The sequence below is a fragment of the Entelurus aequoreus genome, linkage group LG06 (assembly GCF_033978785.1).
Source record: "Entelurus aequoreus isolate RoL-2023_Sb linkage group LG06, RoL_Eaeq_v1.1, whole genome shotgun sequence".
NCBI classification, from domain to species: domain Eukaryota; kingdom Metazoa; phylum Chordata; class Actinopteri; order Syngnathiformes; family Syngnathidae; genus Entelurus; species Entelurus aequoreus.
In genome coordinates this window covers 45,598,381-45,619,894 of record NC_084736.1, presented here as the reverse complement: position 1 = coordinate 45,619,894, position 21,514 = coordinate 45,598,381, and the positions used below count along the sequence as shown (strand labels likewise).

Here is a 21,514-nt window from a genome sequence, read left to right as displayed (position 1 = left end):
TGACCACTACGGCACTGAGGGGCTCAGTGTGTGCAACATCTATGATAAATCTTCAGAATTCTGCACTTAACAAATACATAATCCAAAAACAGATCTACACCATTTAGAATTTTTTAAAATCTGATTTATTAAAAAAAATAAGGGTATTTAAAACCTTTATGAAAGTTAATCAGTGACCGCCTCTCATTGAATATTCAGCAGTACGATATCTTGTGGTCACAAAGCAGCAGCTGGTATACCCAACATATCAGTTGCCTGTGCCCCATCGATATTGATTATTAATAATCAAACATCTATTAATGCATGTTTCCCATACTACAAACCTGCTGCTGCTCACACAGTGTTGTTGTCATTTTATTTTGGGACTACTTCTTTTTCTTCTTCCCTTTGCCCTTCCCCTTGCCCTTCTTTTTGCCCTTCTTGTTCGGCTTCATGGGATTAAGAGCCAACTCCCGGCGGGTACAGTATCCCCTCCACCAGGACTGGCAATAAAGAGTGACTTTGAGCTTCAACTCTGTAACTCTTTTCTCTTCCGCCAACCGCCGCTTCTCCATGATGCGGTTGTACTCCTTCTCTAGGTCAGCATAGGGCTTCTCCAGTCTGTTGCATTCTCCTTCTTCCCTCTCTACATCAATCTGACATAACTCCAGCTCAGCCTGGGAGATAAAGAGAAAGACGGTCACTTACCATTTTAAAGTTTATATTTCAACAATTCATTCATCGTTTTAGAGAATCGCAATGGTTAAAATGCAGTTCTTGTAGTAAGAAGACAGAGTGACATATTCACTATAGCCAAGCTTCTATCTATGTCTGTTACTGGGAAGTAAACACTAGGACTAGCAAAATTAAACATTGATTACTAATCTGAGGAAAAATGTTGACTTGTGCGCAAATGTGCGGTTGATCAGGTAGTGACAGGCTGCACGACCAAGCAAGTCAATATAGAAGACACTAAACACCATGATAGTCCTCTCCAAAAAAAATAAAAATAAAAACATGACTGAACAGGTACAATGAAATGGCCCCATTCATTGCGGTGAATGGTCTACCTGACACGTGAAATGTGACAAATTGTGTGTGGGGGGGGAGGGGGGCTGAACTATCAACTTTAGCTGCCACATGGCAGTAGAGTGTTGAGTATCTTAAAATGTGTTTTGGAAATCCTACCTTTGAGCACAGCGTCAGTTGCTTCGTAGAGTGGCAATTTCCATGATTTTCAGCAGACTGCATTGCAAAATGATTAACCCCCCAACTTCTTCTAACGTGAGAGCCACCCAACACATTTTTAAACTAATAATTAATAATAATAATAAACCTAATCACATTACATTATATATATCATATCTGTTTTTAGAATTTGTTTAAATAAAAAAATATCAAAATGGCCTCCCCATACTTGACCTTTCATTTTCAGTAAGCGACCCTTGGTGGAGAATGTTTAGACACCCCTGATTTAAAATATTAGAAGTTCTCAAAATACAAAATAAAATATACTTTAAATATAAACAAAGTATAGTTAGTTAGTTAGTTAGTTAGTTAGTTAGTTAGTTAATAAAAAAATGAAATACTAACTTATGAAGTAATTTGAAAATTGCAATAACAATAATAAACACTTAATTATGTAACGGAACATTGGTATTTTCGTACAGGCAGATATTTTTAACACATTAAGTTATGCTGTTACACAATCATATTATTATAATTGTCATTATTATTATATATTATTATTATTATTCTACTATTACATGGGAATAAAACAAGTAAAAATGTTTGAAAAAAAGAGCAAAACAATTAGCATGTAATGAGAAAAATCTGAAAGGTTCTAACTATTAATGATAATATACTTAGTCACCTAAAATACAAAACTGACACAATATCTGTTTTTAGCTTCTTTTTTTTTATTATTATTAAAAAATATATCAATATGGCCCCCACATACTTTGACTTTTCAGCATGCGGCCCCTTGGTGAAAAAAGTTTGGACACCCCTGAACTAAAATATCGATATTTTGATTTGAGCATTGATATTAGAACAAAAATATGTGGTATCTGCAGTATCTATATATATTCCAGTATCGATCCACACATCATTAGCTCGAAGGAGCCATAGTATAAGTTCACTCTCCAAGCTAATGCTGTACATTATTTTTATATTACTTCATTAAACTACTGTAGTTGTTAGAAATACATTCTATTGCATTGTTTTATACAATATTTCTTATCTGAATGTTTTTTTTGTTTTTTTAAGTACATGTTAAATGTTAAAACTGTGCTATTTTGGGGGGCCCAGCATCATTTAAATTGATTTCAACTAATTTCAATTAGAGATTGATTTGAGACACAAGTGATTTCAGTTAAAAGCTCCGTCCCAGGACCAATTTAGTTCGTAAGTTGAAGTACTACTGTATGTAAAAATATCAATCGTGATTAATCGAGAGCAATCTTGTGATTAATATTGGTTCACAATTGTAAGTGTTTGAACTAATACATGTGTTACAAGACATAAACAATGAGTATTTAAAGTTTGTACCTGGTGCTCTTCTATTTCATCATCAAACTTTTGGATCAAGTATTCAATTTCCATCTCCACATTCTCGTTTATCTGCCAAAGAGGAAAACGTTTAAAAAAAACCCAACAAGCCCAGCTAAATAAATGATGTAAACTCTCATTAACCAAGTGAATGCACCTCTTGTAGTACTTTCTCGCCCTCTCTGTATTTCAGCGTCATCGTGTGGAGGCGAATGTTGAGTTTGTCGATTTCCTGCTGGAAGCTGGCCTGCTTCACCTGCGAAGTCTTAATGAGGGACTGACACTGTTTGTCTGCAACAAGCCACCAGTCCACTTCTTTCGTCTGGCTCTCCTGAAGGCGGCGTTCCAAAATGCTGAGGTCATCTGTCTTCTTGGAAATCTAAGGCATTGGGGAGAGGTCAGACATGATCTTATTTTTTTTATATTGCTATCTTTAATGTTGGGATGAATGAACAATGGATATAAAAAGTCCACACACCACCGCTGTCTGATGTAAAAAATAAAATAAAGATGAGACCACCATATAATTCATATGCTGTTAAAAAAGTGACGCTTTGAACACAGTCACGCAAAAACTGCATTAACTGCAGAAAAAGATTCTACTTTTGTTTAATTGTACAAAGCCCTCACAGATTTTTTTTCTTTTCTCTATTTTATTTACAAAAATCACACAGGATATAAATCAGTCCAACAAAATAACACACACTATCACAATAATAATACATGATATTCCAATTCCAAACCAATCCCAGCACAGCAACACTACGGGTACATATTTAATTGTATTTAGGCCTGGGCTCTGGCTGGGCCATTCCAAAATAACACATTACTCACTGACGGATAGTGTTGACAACATTATGCTTGTTTATCTTCAGCCTCTGTCAAGGTAGAGGGACTTATGAACAGTTTCTCAAAAATACGAGGTACCAGCGTGTACCTAAAAGGTTACATTGCTTGTTGCTTGGGTTGTACATTTTTGAGAGACATTTCTGTACCCTTCAGTACAGGTCCATTGTTGCACCTTATTAATTTGTACCACTTAAAGTACAATGGTAACAACCCCTTAACTAACATTATACAGCCCAAAGTGCCTTATATAGCAGGAACCTAATAAAGGGGAACTATTTTTTCTACATTTAAAACACTTCCTTGTGGTCTACATTACATGTAATGGTGGTTATTTGGTGAAAATCAAGCACTTAGGCATGGAGACTGTTTCTACAAACATTTGTGAAAGGATGGGCCGCTCTCAGGAGCTCAATGATTCCCATCGTAGAACTGGCTTAGATGCCACCTATGCAACAAATCCAGTCATGAAATTTCCTTGCTCCTAAATATTCCAAAGTCAACTGTCTGCTTTGTTATAGGAAAATGGAAGAGTTTGGGAACAACAGCAACTCAGCCACAAAGTGGTAGGCCACGTAAACTGACAGAGAGGGCTCAGCGGATGTTGAAGCGCATAGTGCAAAGAGGTCGCCGACTTTCTGCACAGTCAGTTGCTACAGAGGTCCAAACTTCATGTGACCTTCCAATTAGCCCACATTCAGTACGCAGAGAGCTTCATGGAATGGGTTTCCATGGCCGAGCAGTTGGGTTTGGAGGTTGCCAGGAGAACGGTACATTTCGGACTGCATTGTGCCGAGTGTGAAATTTGGTGGGAAGGAATTATGGTGTGGGGTTGTTTTTCAGGAGTTGGGCTTGGCCCCTTAGTTCCAGTGAAATGAACTTTGAATGCTCCAGGATACCAAAACTTTTTGGACTATTCCATGCTCCCAACCTTGTGGGAACAGTTTGGAGCGGGCCCTTTCCTCTTCCAACATGATTGTGCACCAGCGCACAAAGCAAGGTCCATAAAGACATGGATGACAGAGTCTGGTGTGGATGAACTTGACTGGCCTGTACAAAGTCCTGACCTGAACCCGATAGAACACCTTTGGGATGAATTACAACGGAGACTGAGAGCCAGGCCTTCTCGACCAACATCAGTGTGTGACCTCACCAATGCGCTTTTGGAGGAATGGTGGAAAATTCTTATAAACACACTCCGCAACCTTTAGGACAGCCTTCCCAGAAGAGTTGAAGCTGTAATAGCTGCAAAAGGTGGACCGACATCATATTGAACCTTATGGGTTAGGAATGGGATGGCACTTCAAGTTCATATGTGAGTCAAGGCAGGTGGGCAAATACTTTTGGCAATATAGTGTATGTACACACACAGTTATATAACCGTAACCCTATGCATATATATATATATATATATACAGTATATAAATATATAAATATATATATGTATATATATATATATATATATATGTATATGTATATATATATATATGTATATATATATATATATGTATATATGTATATGTATATATATATATATATATATATGTATATATATATATATATATATATATATATATATATATTTATTTATTTTTTTTAAATTTATATATATATATATGTATATATATATATATATATATATATATATATATATATATATATATATATATATATATATATATATATATATATATATATATATATATATATGCACAAATATATACACACACACACACATATGATATATTATATTATATATACATATACAGTAGATATGGACACAAAAATAGATAGCCGGGCCCTCAGCCAAATTCTTTCAACCCAATGTTGTGGCCCCCGAGTCCAAAAGTTTGGGGACCCATGGACTACAATGTCAAACTACAATGGCTGATTCGCTCAAAGGTCTTCGGGTAAATTTCTACCTTATATGGAGATGTCACAGGTCAGAAAACGTCACGAGTCAGAGCAAATTCCAAACGGCTCGTGTGGCAAAGAATAACGGAAGGAAAGATTATTTTATAAATATCTCCGCAATGCCTCCATGGTTTGATTTAAAATTTGCTGGACTTATTGGGATCCCAAATACACAAAAACAGGTACAAGTAGGTAAGAAAAGTTGGTTTTGCGCAATAGGTCCCTTTTAAATAGTTGATAGTGCCAGGAAGAATTAAATGTGTGCTTCAACCCATAATTTAAGACAATAAGAGCTCAATAAGTAAAATATTAAAGGATAAAAATGACAATAGAACAAGATCATGTAACATATGATAAATAATGATGATGATATGGCACACACTTGCAAGAAAGGGGAGAAAATATTGTTAAGATAAGATGTGATAGGCTGATTGGCAACACTAAATTGGCCCTAGTGTGTGAACGGGAGTGTGAATGTTGTCTGTCTATATGTGTTGGCCCTGCGATGAGTTGGCGACTTGTCCAGGGTGTACCCCGCCTTCCGCCCGAATGCAGCTGAGATACGCTCCAGCACCCCCCAAGACCCCGAGAGGGATAAGCGGTAGAAAATGGATGGATGGATGGAAGATGTGAAAATGTGGTAATGTGGGGATCCTGCTTTGTCTTCTTATTTTCTGGATGGAGCCTATCCCAGTTCCTTCCAAGCGGAAGGCAGGGTACATCCTGGACAAGTCGCCACCTCCGTTGGAGATCTCTTGCTTTGAAAATGTGTTTATAACTGCTTACCTCTGCATCTTTTTGGATGATGGCTGCAGCTGTTTCTTCCAGTTTGACGATCATATCCGTGTCAGGTGACACCGTCTCGACGGCTAGCAGTATTTCCTCTTCCGGGCTGGTCTGCAACCTGACTATCATGTGGCCATGAAATTGCTTTAATCCTAAAATGAGCGTGTGCTCAGCATCTCCTAATTCCATGTCCACGTCTGGCTTAAACCCCAAAATGGCATCAGGGTGGGTTCGGAACAACCTTAGCAGATCCCTGACAGAGTACTTGAAGTCCCTCTCAAGCTGAGCCCTCCTTCTCCTTTTTGCAAGTTCTTTTTCTGGTGGTCCACCTGGCTCCTCATTGAGACCATTAGATTTTTCCAGCTTTTCGGTTAATATCTGATGGACCTCAAGAGCCCTTGTGAGCTCATCACGTACCTCAGCAGACGAGTGTTCTGACTTATGGACTGCAGGCAGAGATGCTGCGATCTCTATTTGACTGATGCAGTTCTCCAGTATGTTGGAGATGGACTGGGCCTCAGGAGAGAGGAGCCTGGGCAGCGGCACCTCGTGGTCACTCTCCCAGTCGTCATCTTGTTGGAGACCGGGGAATATGAGCTGGGTCGTGTCTGTCTCTATCAGTTGATCGTCAGACATGCTGTGTCACTGGTGGTGCAAAAAAGAAAATAATAATGCATTAATTAATGTTCTTAATAATTATTAATTATATTTATAACCCCACACATAAAACGACCAGATAAAATGTTCAATATGTAATCTCACTATTTATCCATTTCCCTTAGAGTAATATATCATGGCTGTGGGTATCCCCCAAATATTTGCGCCTTATTACGTCATATGATGACGTCACTAACGATTCTCAAAACAAACGAAATGCATTTCTTCGCAAATACTCTTCATTCATTCTAACAAATCCAAATTAAACTTCAACTGTTTAAATTTGTATTCAGCTTTCGACCGTATTTTTAGGTTGATATTAAAAACACCCTGCATTTCCACTTTGTTGAAAATATGTCAGAAAGGCTATTTTGTACTTACTTGACATGTCGATCGTCCAAACACAGTTGCTATGATACCGACAACATAGCTGACGCTGAGTGAATACTATTATAGGAGTCAAACCTGTTTATTTACTACAGGATTTTAAAATTACCCTATGCCCAAATCATATTTTCGATCTGAAAGGATTATATTTGTATTTATGTATAATTCATGTATTACAATATCTGCCACTTTTATTTTGAAATACAACATGGTCACAGACTGCCGTGATTCGCTGAAAGTGTCGTAAAAACGGACACAATCCTAACTCAGAAGCAGCGCTCGGGTTGTTTTTGTAAATTAATGTAGTGTTTACAGGAAAGTTTGTCGTAACAACACCCATTTTGTTTAGAGAAGCGGCTTAATAATTTGGGAGTTTGCACATAATTCAGTTCTCCGGGGTGAGAAGATGCCGAGATGGACGCAGCAGGAGAAGGACGGCTTGTGACACTGACCTGCTGACTCGGTGACAGATGTCCCCTGCGTGACAGGACACGACCAAAGCTGTAAACAACAAACTATATACTTACTCGACAGTCAATTTAATGTTTGTTTTTTAACCTGCTTAACATTTTAATTACGTATTTATTTTCGTTATGGTTCACCACAATACTTCGAAGTACTATATGCTTGTTAAGCTAACAACTTAGCGTTAGCCAATGCCATGATATACTGTTTTCCACCAAAACAGTCTATTTATGTAGTTAACTAGCTTTTTTTCCGAGTAACGTTTCTCTCATTTAACCTAGTATTTGTTTATTTTGTTCAGAATGGAGATTGTTGACGACGACGACGTGCCTCTCATCCTCACCTGGGACGATGCAAACAGCGGTTTACTCAACGAGGAACCGGAGAGGGGAGACGAGAGTAAGTAAATGTATTGTAAATACTCGTTTTAACCCGTAAAGTGTATTTAATCAACCAAATCATGTGACGTTATATCTGCCTTTTAATAAGTGGGTGTTACTTTGTTCCTATTGTTGTTGGATCGAATGTACGGTGGCCGACAGGGCCAAATGACAAAAACACACACAACTCAAAACAACTGCATTAGAGAAATGCTGCAAGTTCACGAAACAAAACATACATTTGCAGGGTTTACAGGGGACCCCGCCTTTAAAGTGGAAGTGCACTTTTTGGAATTTTGCCTAGCATTCACAATCCCTCTGTAAGAATAGAACACTTTTTTTTTTTTGTGTGTGTGTGCATTCTAAGTCGTAAAATATGGCCAACAATGCAGCTTATGGGAGTAGACTATTACTTGCATAAATACCTCTAAAAATAGCCAACAATACTCCTTTTACATATTGCGATCTGAGTATTAGAGGGGCTGTTTGCAACATTTACACAGATGCCTATAGAGGGCGCTACCTTTCCAATGTATTTTACACAGTATAGCCCTCCTTCTCACGGCTATCAATCAATGTTTATTTATATAGCCCTAAATCACAAGTGTCTCAAAGGGCTGCACAAGCCACAACAACATCCTCGGTACAGAGCCCACATACGGGCAAGGAAAAACTCACCCCAGTGGGACGTCGATGTGAATGACTATGAGAAACCTTGGAGAGGACCGCATATGTGGGTAACCCCCCCCCCCCCCCCCCCCTCTAGGGGAGACCGAAAGCAATGGATGTCGAGTGGGTCTGACATAATATTGTGAAAGTCCAGTCCACAGTGGATCCAACACATCAGCGAAAGTCCAGTCCATAGTGACTCGTCCGTAATGACGTAATTACATACGTAGGTAACACATACTCGTGCATTAGCTTTAGGTGTTGTTAGTTAATACTAGTAATTTGGATAGTTAGCATTAGCTGTCATCAAATGTATATTCTATAATAACAACAACCTGACTGCAACTTGTTCGTTGCGTCTCTTGGACTGTATGTGTGCACACGCTCCCTGCCCAGACGTGTTGACAAGACCGTGTGAGTGACCGCCGTGAACACCAATCATTTTATTCGAGCCTGCAGAAAAAAATTGTATTACATAAAGTTTGTAATTGTGAAAAATATAGACAATTCTCAAACAAATGTGTTCTGTTAAAGGCCTACTGAAATGAATTGTTTTTATTCAAACGGGAATAGCAGATCCATTCAATGTGTCATATTTGATCATTTCGCGATATTGCCATATTTTTGCTGAAAGGATTTAGTATAGAACAACGACGATAAAGTTCGCAACTTTTGGTCTCTGATAAAAAAAAAGCCTTGCCCCTACCGGAAGTAGCGTGACGTAGTCAGTTGTTCGCCTCCTCATATTTTCCTATTGTTTTCAATGCAGCTAGAGCGATTCGGACCGAGAAAGCGACGATTACCCCATTAATTTGAGTGAGGATGAAAGATTCGTGGATGAGGAACGTTAGAGTGACGGGCTAGAATGCAGTGCAATGCATATCTTTTTTCGCTCTGACCGTAACTTAGGTACAAGCTGGCTCATTGGATTCCACACTCTCTCCTTTTTCTATTGTGGATCACGGATTTGTATTTTAAACCACCTCGGATACTATATCCTCTTGAAAATGAGAGTCGAGAACGCGAAATGGACATTCACAGTGACTTCTATCTCCACGACAATACATCGGCGAAGCTCTTTAGCTACTGAGCTAACGTGATAGCATCTGGCTCAGATGCAGATAGAAACAAAATAAATAAATCCCTGACTGGAAGGATAGACAGAAGATCAACAATACTATTAAACCATGTACATGTAACTACACGGTTAATAATTCTCAGCCTGGCAAAGCTTAACAGTGCTGTTGCTAACGACGCTGAAGCTAACTTAGCAACCGGACCTCACAGAGCTATGATAAAAACATTAGCGCTCCACCTACGCCAGCCAGCCCTCATCTGCTCATCAACACCCGTGCTCACCTGCGTTCCAGCGATCGACGGCGCGACGAAGGACTTCACCCGATCACAGATGCGGTTGGCGGCTAGCGTTGGCTAGCGTTGGCTAGCGCATCTGCTATCCAAGTAAGTCCTCCTTGTTGTGTTGCTACAGCCAGCCGCTAATACACCGATCCCACCTACAACTTTCTTCTTTGCAGTCTCCATTGTTCATTAAACAAATTGCAAAAGATTCACCAATGCAGATGTCCAGAATACTGTGGAATTATGCAATGAAAACAGAGCTATTTTGTATTGGCTTCAATGGGCTACCGATACTCCTGTTTCACTGGCTACGTCACGCGCATACGTCATCATCCAAAGGCGTTTTCAACCGGAAGTTTAGCGGGAAATTTAAAATTGCACTTTATAAGTTAACCCGGCCGTATTGGCATGTGTTGCAATGTTAAGATTTCATCATTGATATATAAACTATCAGACTGTGTGGCCGGTAGTAGTGGGTTTCAGTAGGCCTTTAAATCACTAATGGTAACATAAGCTAGCCGGTAGTGTTCTTGTTAGATTTTTTTTCTCTGAAAAATGTTATTGTGAGGAAGTTGCAAACAGCACCTTTAACCAAGTTTTAACGAAATTGTTGTTATAAACGCTAATGCAGACAAACTATATTTAGTGGTGCCGTGATCACAGAGAGCTAACTAGCTAATGCTGCTAAATTGACATATTGAGCCGGTGAGCTGGCGCATTGCCTCTGAGCTGGTGAAAGTTAATTCTAGATTTATATCATGCCTCTCATCTGGATAGTAGAAGGATGTGGCCATAGACCGAGAAATTGGTCATCTTAGACCCTGAGATGTCAAGAAAGACACGAAAAAACGCTTGTATGCGGCACCTTTTTTTAAACCTGTGTAAGGATTATGATTATTTTATTTAGTACTACATCAGCGTGATTGCAGAAATTTTGATTTGCAACATTTCCGTGTTGCATCTTTATTTTTTTTTTGCATTTGTATCATGTCTAGGTTTGGGGCATTTAAACCACCAAAAATGGATACCTCCATATTTAGCTATCAGGATCGACTATTTCAGTATATTTTTAATGTGTAAATATTGAATGATGTTTATTAACATCTGCTTAAACACCACAACAACTTTGATTTAAATGATTGGATAATGCTATGGTATGTATGCTAAGTACTGTTGTTTACTTCTATATGGCTGTGTGCCCTCACTAGCCACATTATTAGGCAATAGGCACACTTTAGATTTAGTCCAAAACAAGAAGTATGTCAAGGAATTTTTATTTCTAAAGATTATTGATTGACTAAGTCTACAAACTGCATCATGTTGTTTTTATCATTATATTTTTGCTATATGACTGGGTGGACATAACGCATGTTAATTACACTTTTAAATGTGTCTCTCATATATATATATATATATATATATATATATATATATATATATATATATATATATATATATATATACATACATACAGTACAGGCCAAAAGTTTGGACACACCTTCTTATTCAATGGGTTTTCTTTATTTTCATGACTATTTACATTGTAGATTGTCACTGAAGGCATCAAAACTATGAATGAACACATGTAGAGTTATATACTTAACAAAAAAAGGTGAAATATTTGAGACATGATTTATTTTCTATTTCAGTGGTCTCCAAACTAAACTACTGCCCGCCCGCGTCCAAAACCCGGCCCGTGAGAAGTCCTAAGTTTAAAAGAAAAAAAAAATAAATATATTTTTCTAATCCATTTTCTACCACTTGTTATACACTCAGTGTCTCCTAATCGCTCAGTCAAATCATATTGTCTAAAAATGCATTTTCCCAATGATAATGTGACATCATCGCGCTCACGCCACAGCAAGTGCGCGCTCTTTCAGTCAATTAGTGTGAGAGGAATATATATATATATACACATACACACACACACACACACACACACACACACACACACACACACACACACACACACACACACACAGCCCGGCCCCCGGCCAAGTTTTTTTTAACCCAATGCGGCGCCCGAGTCAAAAAGTTTGTGGACCCCTGTTCTAGTTTCTTCAAAATAGCCACTCTTTGTATGTATGTATGTATGTATGTATGTATGTATGTATGTATGCATACTAATAAAGTACTTGGTGAGGTTTTTTTTTTAATGCTCATTAGCTTGCCATTAGTCCACTTTTGCAGTACATGCATGCGTCTTCTCAGCTTGTACTGTTTGCCTCATAAAGGTTACAAAGTGACTCATCGGAGAAAATGGCAACACAGCAAACCCTCACGTGTAGCATGTTTTTTGTGCCCTGTAGTGTACACAGTGTGTGTGTGAGCAGACTGGGTCTTGAAATGAACAGGAAGAGAAGAGGTTGTTTTCCAGGATGTGTAGGAGTGTCTGATAAGAAAGAAAACATTCTGTTACTGTGGATTATCCTTGGGAGATTTTTCTGGAGAGAGGGAATGTTTGGGAGTTGGAATTCTTCAGAGACGCTGCAGTTGTTTTAAGTCAGATGACAGCTCACGTGATGGGATAGAGGGGTGGAGTTCAGTTTTTATTGCTCATGTCGTTGACTCTTTAGACCACTACAAAACAGTGAACGTCATGAAAGCAGATTGTGATAGTCTGACACCACTTGCTGTTTTTTTAGCTCTATTATTGTTCCACGGCAAAAGATGGATTGGAATGGCTCCTGGCGGACATCACTTCTGTGGACAACAGGCGGGCCTCTGCAGGAATAGAATCTGATCTCTCACACCGCAGTGTCACACAGTCACGGTGGACAGCACACGGCTGTGACTGCATTCTTTTTTTAAGATCCAGTTTGTGTGTTAATTATGGCAACATTTTAATCCAAGGAGTTGGATCATGAACTATGCGTGGGTGGAGCGACCAGATAGACTAGTGAAGTACACAATAAGCATGCAGCTGGAGAAGAACACATGAAGGGAGTGTTTGCGATCTATCAAAGCTAATTTAACATGTCGTGTTAAGCTATTGAATGCCTTGTGAGCGTTGATGTCATGACAAGATGCTCAAACTTCAATTTTCTCTGCTGATGCACCATTTCAGTGTTATCCTGGACTCTCATGAGCTCCAAATTTAAAATCGAATTAAATGTATTGATCATCACAAGCATTGTTTTGTGCTCTGGACACTCACACAACACAGCACTTCAATGTTTCTGCAGTTAACATTAGTCCTCAGTGGAATGTGGGACCATCTGTATCCCCACGTGTGTGGAAGGTGGAAAAAGACTGTAACACTGTGAATGATTTGTGCTGTGGACTTCCACTACCGAGACAAACACACACACATACAGCTCCAAACGGATCAATGGAGTGTTTAAACAGCCACACAGCTGCGTTCAGTGATGATCAGAGTAGCAATGAAAGTCCTGTCGTGATCTCCTCCTATTGCTCACAGATGCAATTGGACTGTTATGGTACGGGCAGTCTTTTGTGTACTGTGTATTAAGACTTGTTTTAGAATCTATGCTGGTTTTTTAACATTCTACAAATGTCTTCTAGATGGAGGTGCAGGGAATTATGACATTATGAGTAACGCTGTGGTGTCAACACCCGGGCCTCAAACCCACCGAGCGCACAGTGCGTCTTTACGGCAAAGTTGGGAGATGAACTACCAGGAGGCTGCCATCTACCTACAGGTATTCTCGTGCACTAGCTGTAACGTCACATGATGATGTTATATAACAATGTTATTTCACCTGCCACACCTGACCTTTGCGTTTTTATTTGTCTGGCAGTGAGGTAGGAAGGAATAAAGTGTATTGAACTGTAAAGCCATGTACCATGGAACCTTAGAGGATGCACACATAGTCTTATGTGACACTAACAACTATTTTGTTTGTTGACTATCCATCAGCTATTTAGGAAAAAAAGCTTATTTAACAATATTGTTGGCCTAAATTAAGAATTTTCAAGCATAAAAATGGCTAAATGAACTACAAATATCAATACTACAGTGGTATTGGCTACTACAGATGACCAAACCTATCAGAGTGTGCTGTTCAGTATCGTGGCCACTGATTGGCTCAGCATTAAGCAGCATTACTACACTGGATTAAAAGAGTGTAACGGTGACTCTGTGTTATTTCATGTCTAGACGGCTGTAATGTATTAATAAAAATGTTATGCTATATCGATGAAAATTTATGATTAATGAAAGTATTTCCCACAAGACTTCAATTGATTTGTGGCATTGGTTTGCAGGGCGCGCTAGATGATAATTTAAATCACATAATTGGCCATGACGCATGTGAGCAGGGAAAAAAAAGAGCGAAACAAAAATGTTTAGAAATATAAATTAACTTTTTTTCTGTTTTTATTAAACATGGCAAGCCTTTAAGTGAATTTGGATAGGTGAGGCAGAACTACAGCAGCACCTGCTGTTTATTTAGAAGAATGATCTGAGCTCTCCTGTTAGAACCTCCAAAAGTCTCAAATTCTCTCTAGGCTGTGGATACTTCGACAACACACAGAGGTGAAGAGAAGTGAAATACATTTATTTAGCGCTTTTCTCTAGTGACTCTTAGTGCTTTACATAGTGAAAGCTATTATCTAAGTTACATTTAAACCAGTGTGGGTGGCACTGGGAGCAAGTGGGTAAAGTATCTTGCCCAAGGACACAAAGGCACGGCAGTGACTAGGATGGCGGAGGTGGGGATAGAACCCGGAACCCTCAAGTTTGCTGGCACGGCCGCAACCACGCCGCCCCACAAGGTCGAGGATGAGCTGGTCGTTCGGGCTTTGCCAACATCTGATTTTAACAATGTAAAAAAAAAAAAAAAAACGAGGCATGGACACAAAATTTAGATTTTTGCCAATGTATTTTATGGTCCATAATAATGATTTATAATATCAAAACATGTTCCTGTGACTCCTTGGCCATGTCATGCGGACAGCACCAGCGGGTGGTCGCCACACACTGTCACCGAAAGGATCCGAGGGGGATGTCACCTATTTGGCTTCTACCGCAAGAAGCGCTCCGTTGTAATAATAAATTGAGTAGTCAAACAAAGTCAACGTTTTTTGTATCCTTTGTGATATGCTGGGATGTTAGCATTTAAAAGATTGCAAGGTTACATAATTTCATCCGCTGGCACCGAGCACTGTACTTTGGGTGTGGTGTACACATGAAGCCAGAGGAGGAACGGACCACCTGCCTATAGAGAGTTGCAGCAATTATATATTTTCAAACACTCGTCTGTTTTGGCAATGTATATCCAACTTCCTGTAGCACACAGCAGTTTCAACCCGCTGATGATCGCTCCCAACACCAGAAAGAAGCACATTATACAGTCCTGTGTTTGGCCACAATGTGCAGCGCTTAAGAACATTGCTACTTTCAATATGATTTGCGTATTTAAAAGGGCGCGTATCCTGGGCCTGCCAAGCTACGCCGATATTTGGGACCAATTTCAAGTTGATTGCAATGTAAAAAAGAAACGTGCACACACTTTACCAGATCTAAATTTTTACTGGCATACGTACTTTTCTGGATTTGAACGTACGTCTGTTTTAGTAGGAATGCCACGCAACTGTTGTCACATGAGGCCCCAGGTGCTTAACAGGTTTCAATTCCATCTACTGTACGGGTTTGTAACGACAATCTGTATTTACAGACAGTCCCATTATAATGTATGGTATTCATTAGTGAGGACAAAGATAGCATCAAATGTATTTATGACGGTCCAAATGTATTTGTGGCTGGGCGCCACAAATAAATGTATTGGAAACACTGAATGATTCATACTTTGCGGAAATTTGATTAACGCGGTTCTGTCCAGAACCAATTAACAGCAACAAACGATAGACGACTATTCTTCATTCAGAAATATTTATTTAAGTACAATTTTGCTCATTAGGCTACCTATTTGAATTCGAATCTGAACTTATATGAATAGGACAGTACATGTTAATGAGCAGATATATTAGAAACATGAACGTAAACATGCCAGATTTTAGCCACAAACTAATTTACATTTGTAGTCCCAGGGGTTATTAAACTTTAGTTTATGTAAAAGAAAGCTGTAGATTGAGGAATTGCACTACTAATTTTCCAATAATATAAATAACAATATTAAAGCAATTTTCAACTCAAATACACCATTATAATCATCATCATCCAAGCAATGTTAATGTTCTTCATTCTGTAATGCTACTCACAGGAGTTTTAACAAAGTTTAGCTGCTAATTTTGGCTAAAACGATGGTTAAAGCTATTTTCCACACAACTCTGTCTCTCCCTTGTTAGCTAGCTAAAAGCTTACTGTCTTGTTGTGTCGAGTCAAAGGCCGCGTCGTCCAGATGTCCGACATGCCTCTGCATCACAGACGTACTGCTATGAAAAACGGTGTCCGTTTTGTAGGTTTTGCTATTTTTTTGTGTTTTTGATGTATTTAGGGTGACATTTTTTTATACTATAGATGTTTTCAGCGGTCTCGCTGACTCGCACATGTATACGGACGTCTCCAAAGACTCCTTGATGACTTTTTGATCTTAAAGTTTTTATATGACTTTAGAGGCATATTTTTCCAGCTTATATTGCATAAGCTTGGGAATTGATCTAAAAAGTGCTTCGGAATTGCTAAAAATGTGTATTAACTTTTTCCCCTCTATTTTCAACACACTTTTTATATATTAGGTTAAATTAAAGGTAAAGCATTGGTTTCCATATTTGTAATACCGTGTATTCCCTGTAAATTTGTGATTCCACTTATGCATCCACGCAAATTTGTGATTTTTGGTCAAAACACCTTTTTTTTCTTTAATTTGTAATCAATTGTAGTTTTTTTTTTATCCGAAAAATAGGTGGTGGGTTTATTTTCTCTGAAAACATGTCTCATTCAACATAAGGACGTAAGAATTAAAAACTGCTAATAAAGCATAATAACATGCATTTAGTAACCTTAGTTAGAAAAAAACCAAATACAAATAAAATAAATGAATACGTTAAAATAAAAACAAGAAAAAATAAGTAAAATAAAAATAGAAAACACAATACAAATGAAATAAATGTTTGAGGCATTAACTTGAAGCTTAACCTGCATTTTGCTTGTACGCATTTAGCTTGTTCGCTTCTTTTGTCACGAGCAAACAATGGGGGGGGGGGGGGGGGCAGTATAGCTCGGTTGGTAAAGTGGCCGTGCCAGCAACTTGAGAGTTCCAGGTTCGATCCCCGCTTCCGCCAACCTAGTCACTGCCGTTGTGTCCTTGGGCAAGATACTTTACCCACCTGCTCCCAGTGCCACCCACACTGGTTTAAATGTAACTTAGATATTGTGTTTCACTATGTAAAGCGCTTTGAGTCACTAGAGAAAAGCGCTTTATAAATATAATTCACTTCACTTCAATGGCAATAGAAGAGAGACGAAAAAAGTTATTGGAGTTGGATCTTATTTAATAATTAGAATACTCACTTTTATGGCAAATGTTGATCCGAAATCAGAGGAAAACACTAACGTCAAGGTAGCAAGAGGTATTTCAGGGAGAGCATGTCCCACATTCCAAGGTGCTGTTTCGAGGCATGTTAAAAAAAATAATGCACTTTGTGACTTCAATAATAAATATGGCAGTGCCATGTTTTTCCCATAAATTGAGTTAAAGTTGTTCTCTTATTTTGAAAAACCTTGTTACATTGTTTAATGCATCTAGCGGGGCATCACAACAAAATTAGGCATAATAATGTGTTAATTCCACAACTGTATATATCGGTATCAGTAATTAAGAGTTGGACAATATCGGAATATCGGCAAAAAAGCCATTATCGGACATCTTTAATTGTTACCCTAAACATCACTTAGTTTTTTTTAATTTTGTCATTTAACATACATGCAAACTACTTAACGATCCAATGTGCGATTTATTGGGGTATGGTTACATGTGAAGGTGTCAAAAATCAAGTGCTGCAAGGCATGCTGGGAATGCCTTTGGTTTAATACCTTTTTAAATCATACATTTGATCGTTTTTAGTGTGAAAAATGTATATTAAATGACAAAATACAAAAATATAATAATTTAGTGTAACAATTGTGAGATTCTTTCAATGCACTATTACATTTCCACATACCTTGGATTTATGAATTTCAATAGGAAGCACTTCCCACCAGAATACCGGCATAGTGTACGGTGTTGCCTTAATGCACCATCATAGCCCAGACTTTCTTAGAATCAAAAATAGACATTTTTATGAGTATCTCAGTTACTCGCCTTTATTTGCTATTCGCAGGCGGTCTCCGAATATAACCCCTGCTATTTGCTGTCTTGTGTTATTTAATTTGATTCACCATTCTCCGTTAATTTAAAAAAAGAAAATACTGTTGAGCACTTTGTTTAAACAGCTATGGCACACATGTTTGAATAGGTGCACCTCTGTGAGCTTTGTAGTGCTGTAAGCCTGTGTGACTCTGGAACAAACAATATGATGATTACATAACAAGGTTACATGATGTGCGCCTTATACAGTATTCTCTTCATGTTACATACAGGAAGGAGAAAACAACGACAAGTTCTTCACCCACCCCAGAAACCCCAAGGCGCTGGCGGCGTACCTTTTTGCACACAACCACATCTTCTACATGATGGAGCTACTTATAGGCCTCCTGCTCATGGCGCTGTCGCTGTGCGAAGCCCCCGCGGTGCCGACTCTGCGCCTGGACGTCTATGTGAGTGAAGACTAGCTCATGTCAACGCAGGTGCAACACGTTCATTATTACCTGTAGCCGGCATTAGAAAGAACATGTTTGATCGCTGTGCAGATCCACGCCACCCTGGAGCTGTTAGCCTTAGTTATGGTGGCATTTGAGCTGTGCATGAAGCTCCGTTGGCTGGGATTCCACATCTTCATACGACACAAGAGGACAATGGTGAAGGTAACTCCTTGCATAATACACTATTAATTGTCAGAGGTCAGCCTGAGTGCTTCAGAGTCTTAAGGACTGCAGTCTGCCTCTTCTCCCCCACCCCCCCAAAGACTGCAGTGAAGAACACCGTAGCCTCACGTCTCTGTTTCTCATTTTTCGCCAGACATGTGTGTTGCTGCTGCAGTTTGTAGAGGCCATAGTGGTTCTGGTCCGACAGACATCCCACATGCGAGTGACCAGAGCACTCAGACCAATTTTCCTGGTGGACTGTAGATACTGTGGTGCTGTGCGCAGGTACACAACATGGTGAAGAAGTCTGGTCTATCCATGCTACCACCAGTGGGGGGCAGTGTTTGATGTTTGCTGACTTTAGTCCACAAAGGTAACTAACATTTTCAATATCCATTCAGAAATTTGCGGCAGATCTTCCAGTCCCTCCCGCCATTTATTGACATCCTCCTCCTGCTGCTCTTCTTCATGGTCATATTTGCTATTTTGGGTGAGCCTTTTTTTTTAGAAAAGTGCATCGGACACGCCACCAAAACACACAAGCACACAATATTGTTCTGTATTTCAAGTGGTGCAGTCTCGTCTCTATTTTTGATCTTTAATGTAAGAAAATATATAATGAAGCAATTATTATTTATTGAAATGAAAACCAGAAATAATGCATTTATTAAAAATTATTTCAGTGGTACCTCAACTTACAAGCACATTGCGTTCCACGACCAAACCCTGCTTGGCCCTCCCAAAACACAACAATTTACATGAAACAATTCCTTTTAAAAACAAAAGATAACTTTTAGACAAATATTGTTTGGAAAACTTTACAGTAGCATGTACTACAAACAACTGCAATAGTTTTATGAAATAATGTAGTAACATTGTTCAGCATTTAGCTTGGAGTATGTCTGCTTTGGGCTGTTTCTCTGTCCAGTATTGCCAATTTCCCTTTTTATAAGCGACTTGATTTCATAGAGCACGTTGCTTGTTTCTCTCGTGACATCTGCCAACACTGTCTCTGTCGTGTAACAATAGGAACTATGAAATTGCAGCTTATGTTCCAAACGGTCACATTTGAGTGACGGGACAGAAAGGACAGTGTTGACAACAATTGATATATGTCTGTGTGCCAAAGGTAATACTCGACCACCCAGTTTGTCAGTCAAGACTAAATAGAACAAATTGAAACACGTCAAAAACAGTATGTGCAGCTTCTCAACATTTTTATGGACAAATGCTTGTCGTTTGGCCATTTGTTTCTTGTGTAAACAAAGCAGGAACCAGAACGTGTAAATATATATTAACTCTTTTTTGCTCAAAAACTACTTCAATCGACAGTAAAAATGCTGGTGACTCAAGGTATGCTTGCAACTTAAAGCATATTGGGATCCTACTCTTTTGCAGGGAAGAGTCCTCCCACATTATTTAGTTCTCATGCTGTCTAAATAAAAAGAGGTGACTAGAATTTAAGATTCATAATTTATTCTATATAAAAGAGTAAGTACAAACAATAGCAATACCAGCGCTGGAGAGGAGACCGAGCTGTCTAAAGTCCGGCGCCTTTTCTTCAATGGTAGCCCTCCTCAAATGCTTATGTCCACCTTGCTACTCCTCCTTGGCGGAGATCAAAACTAAAAGTTCACTTGAAATGTGCGCTGAACACACACACATTCTTGTCCACTCTCGCTTCCCGCACCTGCTATATCGTGACACCGTTAAAACTAAAGACAATCATGTGTGTGTGCGTGCGCAAAGATAAGAAACAAGGTGAAATCTTTGTGATTATCTCTTCGAGCAAAACAAAGGCCAAAGCTGGTAACTTCTAAAGCGTTTCATTTTGAGCAAAGGTGGGAGAATATTCATCTAACAATAACAAAAAGCTGAGTGACAGCTCGTGTCTCAAATTACTTATAAATTGAGATGAAAAAAAAAAATAGAACTAAAATGTTTATATTTTGTATGCACCATGTTTATAGTAATATTTAAATGCTCTTCTTTTGTAAAGTTAGATTTTCCTCTTACTCCAAAATTGTTGTTTAATGCTATTGCTTTTTGATAAAACCAGTTTTTGACTGTGATGTTTGTGGTTTTCAACCCAGGTTTTTGCCTCTTTTCTACAAACACAGCAGATCTGGTAGGTTGTGGTTTCTTTTTGACATTCGTAGTCTAGATAGTTCTTCTTCCTCTCTGTTGTGGTCACATTTCCTGATTTAGTTTTCCTGTCTTCACTACAGTACTTCAACACTCTGGAGAACAGCATGGTCAGTCTGTTTGTGCTGCTGACCACAGCAAAGTAAGCGGAAGATCACAGTCTGGGACTGCTTCTGTCTACGTCCTAGCGCCCGTGATACACACGCAAACATGACCATCGTTTTTTCTTGTAGCTTCCCTGATGTGATGATGCCAGCATACTCGAAGAGCAGCTGGTCCTGTGTGTTTTTTATCGTGTACCTCTCCATCGAGCTCTACTTCATCATGAACCTGGTATTGACGTATTTAAACTGTAGAGGAACATGTAGATAAGGCAATATCAAAAAACTCACAACTGATCTATGTACAGTACACTTCCATGGTCAAACAATTAATTTCAGGACTCTAGTAGACCTGATATGTGTTTACGTTTGAAAATCAGAACATATGA

The 21,514-nt window shown here is 38.8% G+C and overlaps 2 protein-coding genes across 2 annotated transcripts in view; one reads left to right on the top strand and one right to left on the bottom strand.

The window, feature by feature from the left end:
* Nucleotides 1-108: 108 nt before the first annotated feature.
* iqcd (IQ motif containing D) lies at nucleotides 109-7,409 on the bottom strand. The gene is made up of 5 exons (XM_062050794.1): nucleotides 7,114-7,409; nucleotides 6,076-6,720; nucleotides 2,687-2,908; nucleotides 2,530-2,601; nucleotides 109-656 (listed from the first exon to the last, which is right to left on the bottom strand). Exons 2-5 carry the CDS (start codon nucleotides 6,709-6,711, stop codon nucleotides 366-368), a joined length of 1,221 nt encoding a protein of 406 aa, XP_061906778.1. The 5' UTR covers nucleotides 6,712-6,720; nucleotides 7,114-7,409; the 3' UTR covers nucleotides 109-365.
* The window catches only part of tpcn1 (two pore segment channel 1), a 29,588-nt gene continuing 15,414 nt past the window's right edge, over nucleotides 7,341-21,514 (top strand). The window contains exons 1-10 of the mRNA XM_062050791.1: nucleotides 7,341-7,622; nucleotides 7,886-7,983; nucleotides 13,518-13,654; nucleotides 18,496-18,672; nucleotides 18,766-18,879; nucleotides 19,034-19,164; nucleotides 19,281-19,369; nucleotides 20,973-21,007; nucleotides 21,108-21,166; nucleotides 21,258-21,357. Of these exons, the coding sequence (XP_061906775.1) occupies nucleotides 7,887-7,983; nucleotides 13,518-13,654; nucleotides 18,496-18,672; nucleotides 18,766-18,879; nucleotides 19,034-19,164; nucleotides 19,281-19,369; nucleotides 20,973-21,007; nucleotides 21,108-21,166; nucleotides 21,258-21,357 (939 nt within the window). The 5' untranslated portion in view covers nucleotides 7,341-7,622; nucleotide 7,886. The remainder of the gene's footprint in view (nucleotides 7,623-7,885; nucleotides 7,984-13,517; nucleotides 13,655-18,495; nucleotides 18,673-18,765; nucleotides 18,880-19,033; nucleotides 19,165-19,280; nucleotides 19,370-20,972; nucleotides 21,008-21,107; nucleotides 21,167-21,257; nucleotides 21,358-21,514) is intronic.

Excerpts from the sequence above, each read along its gene's own strand:
- iqcd (XM_062050794.1), bottom strand. The coding sequence starts at position 6,711 with ATGTCTGACGATCAACTGATAGAGACAGACACGACCCAGCTCATATTC. Across the intron at positions 2,909-6,075 it reads TCATCCAAAAAGATGCAGAG|ATTTCCAAGAAGACAGATGA; the intron begins GTAAGCAGTTAT and ends CCAATGCCTTAG. Across the intron at positions 657-2,529 it reads ATGAAATAGAAGAGCACCAG|GCTGAGCTGGAGTTATGTCA; the intron begins GTACAAACTTTA and ends TTTATCTCCCAG.